The following is an 8,855-nucleotide window of genomic DNA, read 5'->3' as shown; positions in this document are numbered from 1 at the left end:
TCCTCTTTTATAAGTTCTCCTGATGTTTGCTTACATATTTGAAGCCTATGCATTTCTTTGTGTTCACTTTATATCTTATGACCTTATACAGTTCTCTTACTGTGGTTGTTCTATTAATTCTCTTGGTTTTTTTGTTTGTTTATTTGTTTTTGGGTAAACATCCTTGAAAACAGAATCTGCAAAGAGCATTTGTTTTTCCTCTTTATTTACAATTTTTAGACCTTAAATTTCCTTCTTTTACTTAATATCATTGACCAATAGAATGTATAGCAGTAGGCATTCTCACATTCTGCCTGACGTTAGTGGAAATGCCTCTGGTAATTTCCTATTAAGATGATGGCTTTGGGGCTGAGATACGTTTTTTAAGTTTTAAATTTTTTACTTTGAAATAATTTTAGAAATATGGAAGAGTTACAGAGATAGTATAGAGAATTTTTGTATGTCTTTCACTCAGTTGCCCCAAATATTAATGTCTTATATAACCATGGTACATTTACAAAATTCAGAAATTAACATTAGTTATGTATGTGTTTTTAAAATCGAGGTGAGGAAGTATCTATTCCTTCATCTTCTTGAGTCTCTTTTTATAAAAATTGGGTGTAAATATTTAATTTTGTCAAATGTCTTTTTAGCACATACTCTGTTTTGTTTTGTCTACACTTGTGTGTGTTTTTTTTAGTACGTATTCTATTTTTTCCTCTTTGATCAACTAATATGATGAATTAAGATAATACATTTCCTACTATTGAACCATCCTTACATCTTAGAAGAAACACATAATTAAAAATATCATGTGCATGATCTTTAAAATTAACTATTAAATTCTGTTTGCTAATATTTAACTTAGAATTTTTAACACTGATAAGTACTTGGGAGTTGTTTTTGCTTTATTTTGTTTTGAAGCGGGTCTCACTCTGGTGCCTGGGGGAGAGTGCAGTGGTGTCACTATAGCTCACTACAACCCCAAACTTTTGGCCTCAAGCAATCCTTCTGCCTCAGCCTCCCAAATGGTGAAATTTATAGGTGTGAGCCACTACACCCTACCAACAGTGATAGTTTTAAGTAAGATTGGTTTGTGGTTTCTTTTTTTAAAGCAATCTTTGTCAGGTTTTGTTGTAAATGTTATTTATTTTTATTTATTTATTTTTGCAGTTTTGGCCAGGCCGGGCTTGAACCATACACCCCTGGTATATGGGGCAGGCGCCCTACTTTTTGAGCCACAGGTGCCGCCCATTGTAAATGTTATTCTTTTTTTTTTTTTTTTTTGAGACAGAGCCTCAAGCTGTCCCCCTGGGTAGAGTGCCGTAGCATCACAGCTCACAGCAAACTCAAACTCCTGGGCTCAAGCGAGTCTCCTGCCTCAGCCTCCCAAGTAGCTGGGATCACAGGTGCCCACCACAATGCCTGGCTATTTTTTGGTTGCAACCATCATTGTTGTTTGGCAGGCCTGGGCTGGATTCAAAATGCCACTTTAGGAGTATGTGGCTGGCGCCGAGCCGTAAATGTTATTCTTAAAAGGAATTTGGAAACTTTCCTCCTGTGTTCTGGAATAATTTCAGTAGCTTCAAGATAACCTGGTGTTTATGTCTAATAGAAGTCATTGAGACTTTGAGCCTTCATGCCCTCAGGGTAGGGGAAGAGATTGGACAACTCTATTTACTTCTTTAAGAATTGTGGCTGGGCGAGGTGGCTCATACCTGTAATCACAGTACTCTGGGAGGCAGGCGGATCACCTGAGCTCATGAGTTAGAGACCAGCCTGAGCTAGAGCAAGACCCCATCTCTAAAAATAGCCTGGCACTGTGGTAGGGGCCTGTAGTCCCAGCTACTTGGGAGACTGAGATAAGAGAATTGCTTGAGCCCAAGAGTCTAAGGTTGCTATGAGCTATGATGCCATAGCACTCTACAAGGGGGGACAGCTCTGAGGCAAAAAAAAAAAAAAAAAGAAAGAAAAGAAAGAAAGAATCAGTCTGTTTAGACTTTCTGTCTTCACTGGGACCAGTTTTGGTAAATTATAGTTTCCTAGAAAATTATATTGTTCTAGATGTTCAAATTTATTTCTATAGTTATATAAAGTTTCCTAAAATTAAAAACAAATTTCCTCTGTTTTGATCATTATTCCAATTTTGTGTATGTAGGATTTTATTTCTTTTAAGTTAGCTAAGATTTGTTTTGGTTTTTATTTAAAAAAATGTTTTACTTATTCGTTGGCTTGTTCTATTTCTTTTAACTCATTATGTCTGTTTTAATTCTTTTTTAAAAAATGTCTCCCTTTTTTGTTTTTTTCTAATTTTGACCATATTTTTAAATTATTTGTTTTTATTCTTATTAGCACTTGAGACTGCAAATTTTATACTGCTTTATTTTTATCTCATGGGTTTGATAAAAGTGTTTTCATTATTGGTACAGAGTTGATTAACATTTTCTTTTGACACATAGTTGGTTAAGAGTTTTTCAATTTCCAGATAAATGGGGCTTTTCCTTTTCTAGTTTTGTTACCATTTTGATTTTATGTGTGCCTATCATTCCTCAGTTCTGTCATCTGTCTGGATATAATCCCCTTATCCCAGGCAGCATCTATGTCTTCACTACCTTGATGAGCAATGAGTCACGACAGCTCGTATCTTTTCCCTCTTCCCCACCATAATTTCAGTTGGTAGTATTATCTTTTATAATATTTATCTGTGCACCCTACTGTTAAATGTGCCTGTACCTCTGACTTGGTATGTCAGCTTTAAATAATGTCCTTCTCAGCTATTACTGTTGGAGTGGTGAGAGCCCTAGGCCATCTCCCATCAGGGGGTCTCTCAGCAACCCCAGACTTCCTTTCTCTGCCTGCTTTCTTCAAATGCTGCCTTGCTGTTCCTCCTTGCTGCCACAACTTTCTCTCTCTCCAAAGCAAACTGGGTTCAGGAGGTTTCTGTGCTTCTAGGATCCCTGCGCCTGCCCCAGGGTGACCCTCTCATGTCCAGGAGCTGAGTTTTGCTCCGATTTTCTGAGCTCTGTGTGGCTGGATCTTTCTTAACAGTTTCTTCAGTTTCTTCTTTCTCCACCAAATCTTACAAATAGCTGTTTGACCTGGCCCTGTCCTCAGGAGTGTCCTTCCCAACTTCTGCACTTGCACTTCCCAGTGGGCACCTGTTGCCTGGGGAATGGAATTTTGCAGTCTTTCTAGAATCTGTCCCTGCTGGATCTCTTGATTGCCACCTACCCCTCACCTATCACCTATATTCCCTGCATTCTTTCCTCTCTGCTCTGTCCAGTCTCAGGCATCACCATATACTTGTCTATTTGGGGGTTGTTTGCTCTCCTCCTTTCACTGACTGTGGTGTTCACAGGGGTTATTGTCCCTTGCTTACCTTGTGACCTGTGTGGTTTCTGGAAGGGGGCATGATCTTTGAATCTAAGCTGTGGCCATGTGCATTCTGGGAATCAGTTCTGGATTTTAACACCTTTAGCAGCGGTTCCTCATGTACCTCACTGACAGCTCATTCATGAGGTGCTCATAGGTACCTTTCTCCTTGGCCAGTCCAGCCCCCACAGAACTATAGGATTTCACAGAAGTAGAAATTTCCAAGTTCCAGGAAGTTAAGTTTACAAATTCCCGAGAGCTGAGTAACCATGGAGAGGACCCTGCAGGTGTATCCTTGTGGTCTCCTTGAGAAGACCTGTTCTCCCAGACCTGACCCTTCTCGGGTATCCCTCTCACTAGCACTCTGGGAGGCTAAGGTGGGTGGATTACCTGAACTCAGGAGTTCAAGACCAGCCTGAGCAAGAATGAGGCTCCATTTCTACTAAACATAGAAAAACTAACTGATCCTGTGTCTGTAGTCCCAGCTATTTGGGAGGCTGAGGCAAGAGGATCTCTTGAATCCAAGAGTTTGAGGAGAATGAGACTGTGTCTCCAAAAAAAAAAAAAAGAACAGTTCTGCATTGTGGTCTTGCTCTGTGGACCCTAATGGCAGACCTCACCATTCATAGCCCATATCCTGGGTAGAGATGCCCCTTCTCTCCAAAGCTGCAGTCTGCTTCCCTGAGTACTGTGCCTCATCTCCTCTGCAAGTTTTTCAGCTTTATTATTTTTGTCTCCTTTGGTTTAGTCCACAAATATTAGATCCTAAAAATAAACTAAACCAAACCAAAACTCTACCATCATTTCTGGGTCTCCTACGTCCCTTTACAGTTTTTTTTCTCTCCCTCCTTCCTCAGCAGCCAATGTCCAGCTGGGAATTGGCTTCCTCAGCAGCCAATGTCCAGAGGGAACCCTGCTGTTCCCTCTCCCGGCTATTATACCTCTCACTGAACTGCTGTTGCTAAAAGTAAAGTTGGGCCAGGCAGTGGCTCACCCCAGTAATCCCAGCACTCTGGGAGGCCAAGGGGGGAGGATTGCTTGAGCTCATGAATTCCAGACCAACTTGAGTAACAGTGAGACCCCTGTTTCTATAAAAATAGAAACATTAGGCAGGCATGGTAGAGGGCACCTGTAGCCCCAGCTACTCAGGAGGATGAGGCATTGCTTGAACCCAGGAATTTGAGGTCTCTCCTATGACACCACTTTACTCTAGCCAAGGTGACAGAGGGAGACCCTGCCTCCAAACCAAACAAAAAAGTCTAAGTTGTCCTAACAATAAAATTCAATCACAATCACCTTCTTTAGCTCCTCTGTCCCAGGACCTGTTGTTTCAAAGTCTAGAATGGCCACCCAATTTTCTTTCCTGCTCTCCCCTGTCCAAATGTTAAATTCCACTCTTCCTCAGGGTTATCATTTTCTCCACACATTATATAATCTTACTTTAGTCATCTACTTCTTAGTCCAAACACCAGGCAAATGAAACTCCGTTTAAAAGTATCTTAGCAAAATTGTTCTATTCATGGTAATGCACAAGTTTAAAATATGTCATTTAAGATATTATTCCTTTGAAATAAGTTTACTTCAGTTTGCCAATTTTATATGTATATGAAGGTCATTACAAAGAAGAAATTCTGTCAGGGCAGGAATGGGGAAAGGTAATTTTTTTAAAAAGTATATTGATTTGGTAAGGGAGCAAGTACATGGTCAATCCTTTGCTAGCCAGGCATGGTGGTGGGCATCTGAGGTCCCAGCTGCCCACCTTTAGGAGTCTGAAGGGGGGGGTGGAAATCACTTGAGCCCAGGAACTTGAGGCTGCAGTGAGCTATGATCATGCCACAGCACTCCAGGCTGGGTAACAGAATGAGAACTTGCTTCTAAATAACAAATTAAAAAGATATAGTTTGTGTCTAGGTGGTAGGTATGGAATATGTGAATTTACATAATATTTTAGCATTTCTGCAATGCAGTTCTGTTTTGAACAAAGTGGTTTCATCAGTAAATTTGAATAAATGCACTACCATGTAACTGTTAAGATGTTAGATGCTAAGTGATTCTATATTATAAGCAGCTGAGAGATCAGGAGGGGAGAAAGTAAATAGGTTGAATCTGGGACAGTTGGGAATTGAGATGGGGAATTAGTCAGGGCACAGCTGTCGTGTTAAAAGTTTGCACACTGGCTACAGAAAACCAAGCATATAACTACATTAAAGAGTATTGTTGGGTACTGACACCAAGACAACTACGGGTATTGTTGTAACCCAGCCCATTTCCTTCCTCCTCCCTTCTCCCCCAAGAGTCAACTCCAGGAACAAGACAAGTCCCTCCTTTCCCCAGGGTGGACGAGAACAGTTCCCGGGCCCCCTTCTTTCTTCTAGGGTTGCCAAGAACAAGCTTCAGGTACAAGGAAAAAAGTCCGAAGTTTCACAAAACCCCCAAGTTCTCAGTAGATGAACAATGCTGGAAAACTCACTGAGACTTGATTAATTACTGTTGTATAACCATAACCATTGTGATATGAAATGTGTCTATTGTCAACTGAAACTGTATTAATTATTGTTGCATTGCTGTATCTATGACTACCTAAGTTGTAACCCCTCCTTAACCAGCCACGTTTTGCTTCTGTAATATGCTTACACAAAGCCTATAAAAGATAACTCACACTCTCACCCGGTGCTGACTGTCTCTCCAAGCAGCAGCCCCTGCAGCAGGTAAAATAAATTACCAATTAATTAACCTAAGTGGGGCTCCGAGTCTATTTTTCCAGGTCCCCTAAGTTATTTCAGTATCAGGGTGGTAGCTTTGCCATTTGTCTTAGAAAAAGCATTTCAGACTAAAAGTTTTTTTAGTAACTTTATTTTCTAAAAATCCATCCTAGGAATATGTTTTCTTCTATACGTCCACTTTAAAAACAAATCCAAACAAAGACGAAAGCTTATCTTGATAACAGGTGTGCAGTCAGTCAAACTCAGCTTTTAAAGAGTTAAGATCCGCCAAGAGAAGGTCTGCACTTGGCCTCTGAGAAGCGCAGGGCCTCCAGCAGCGCTGAGCGATGTCCCCAAGTCGTTGCCCAGGCAGAGAGTCGGTGAAGACGGCGGCCGAGAGAGACGGGCGGAGGTTGTAGGCCACCACCGCGTACAGCACGTACTGACGCTCCCCGGAGTAGGGCCCCTCCCTGGTAGTCATCTGCCAGAGCGTGATGGCGAAAGAGTAGATGTCGGCCTTGGGCGTTATGGCCTCGCCCTTCAGGAGCTCCGGGGCTCGGTGGGTGTACGTTCCCCCTGGGTGGTACAGAGGAGTCTGAATGCACAGCCCGTCTTCCAACTTCTCTGAGCAACCAAAGTCGCTAATTTTACAGACATCCTGTTCACTGATCAGAATGTTCGCGGGCTTCAGGTCCAAGTGCACGATGCTCTGGGAATGAAGAAACAGCAGGCCTTTGACAATATCTACGGAATACTTCAGGCACTTCCCTAAACTTAACTGTTCTCCAGCACAGCGGTGAGGCTCTCCAGCCTCAGGGTAGCCTAGGGCACCGTAGATGACCTGGTGTAAAGTGACGTGGCCACCAAACTCCATGATTATGGTGCCCAGGCTATTAGAGCCGGCCGGCGTGCGCGTGCTGGCAGCCACCACCCGCACGATGTTGTCGTGGCGCAGCCTGGCTACGTTGAGCTCAGCCCAGAAACTCCGCTGGGATGCTAGTCGGTTCTTGCTGCATCTGTTCACTTGCTTTATGGCCACTGGGACACCGTGGTAGGTGGCCTTGTACACCGAGCCAAACCCCCCGACTCCCAGCCTCTGCAGCAAGCGCACCTGCTCCCAGTCAATGCAGCACCAGGCCAGCCGGCGCGGCAAGCGCGGGGCGCGGGGCGGAGTGACCCCCAGGAGGCGCTTCCCTGCCCTCCCCTGCAGCTCGGCGGGGCTGCTGCAGGGCCGCGAGTCCGCGGATGGGGACGCCTCTCTCGGGAGCCAGGGCCGCAGGGGGAGAGGGGAGGGCATGGCGCCCGCCACATTGACCTCAGGGCTGATGGGGAATGAAAGGAGGAAAAACCGAGGGAACTTAGGAGCATAACAGATGCCTTCTTCACCCGACCCCAGCCCTTTTCTCCTCTTCCTTCATTTTCTCCAAATGAGCTACATCTGTGCTGTCATTCAGAGGGGCTTTTATCGTATGGGGGGGGGGGTCAAAATGAAGCACAACAATCCCTTTCAATGAAAGCGTTTCCTTTCCACACTTAAAGTGAATTCTCATAGAAACAAGCTCTCACCAGACGAACAACACTGAGCCACCCTAGACCCCCTACCTTTTGCTATTTCCTTAATTATAGTAAAATAGGCTTTTTTCAAGTCCATTGGCTGAACGTTATTAGTCCTTAAACTAGGAAGACAACAGATAACAATGGGATTGTTTCACACTTTCCAGGCTATAATGATTGTTCTCCAGCTGCATTAAATCACTCCCAGCAGTTATGGGCTGAAAGAGAAGGAAATACAAACAGCAGATATTTGTTTAACCGATTACAGTGAAAATTAGGTGCAATATTTACTCGGCTAAAAAAATTGCAACCTGAAAGTAATCAATTCAAATGGACTCACTGATACAGGTCAAAACACACATACATCTCAAGTTTATCAGGGGAAAGGAGAATTCTCTGACACTTTAAGTCAGCTTACGTAGCAAACTAACAAGACTTCTTAGCAACATACTGACTTCCTCACATTTTTCTGTTCCAAGGCAGTTCGCAATTTGGCCCACGGGGTAAGTTCACTTGCAAGAGAGATTCTAAAGCACAGCAAATGAGTAGCAGAAGTTGTGAATCCGAGTTGGGGGATGAAAAGAACGAGATACCCTCATATTAACTTAAAACAAACAAAGATATCATTAGCAGAGAAAAATGATGTTATAAACTCAAAAGGAAAAAGAAAAAAGAACAAAATAATTCACTGCCATCATCAGAGCTCGAAATAATAATATGAACAGATGAGATCAGATAACTACCTTGTGAAGATACCACCCTTTGTCACATTTGATGTCATTGTCTTCTTATGTTTTGGTTTGCCCTGTGATTTTGGTTATATCCTCTTTTTGTAATTTGCAAAGTTTAAGTTACTAATGAACCATCACCTAAAAAAAAATTGTATAAAATAAAAACAAAATGGGTGGCACCTGTGGCTCAAAGGAGTAGGATTTTCTTTTTTCTCTCTCTCTCTCTCTCTTTTTTTTTTATTGAATGGTAACTATGTACAATAATGCACTTCTGGGGTACAGTGTGGGGTTTTCACATGCAATCCGAAATACTTCCATCAAACTGGTCAATACAGCCTTCATGTCATTTTCTCAGTTATTGTTTTAAAACGTTCACATTCTACTCTTAGAAAGATTCACCTGTACCCCTATAAGATAAACCTCAAAAGTGATCCCTCCAAACCCCTCCCTCCACCCATTTCCCCCTCCCTTCTCCCTCCCCCCCATATTCTTAGGCTATTTGGTTATAGCTTTCATA

At 42.6% G+C, this 8,855-nt stretch overlaps 1 protein-coding gene across 1 annotated transcript; it reads right to left on the bottom strand.

Moving 5' to 3' along the window:
• Positions 1-6,306: 6,306 nt before the first annotated feature.
• Positions 6,307-7,350, bottom strand: MOS (MOS proto-oncogene, serine/threonine kinase). The gene has a single exon (XM_003793721.1). The coding sequence runs from the start codon at positions 7,348-7,350 to the stop codon at positions 6,307-6,309; it is 1,044 nt and encodes a 347-aa protein (XP_003793769.1).
• Positions 7,351-8,855: the final 1,505 nt, after the last annotated feature.

This window comes from Otolemur garnettii, unplaced genomic scaffold, assembly GCF_000181295.1.
Source record: "Otolemur garnettii isolate 467f Iridium unplaced genomic scaffold, OtoGar3 scaffold00071, whole genome shotgun sequence".
In the NCBI taxonomy this organism is placed as follows: Eukaryota; Metazoa; Chordata; class Mammalia; order Primates; family Galagidae; genus Otolemur; species Otolemur garnettii.
This window is presented reverse-complemented; position numbering and strand designations above follow the sequence as displayed.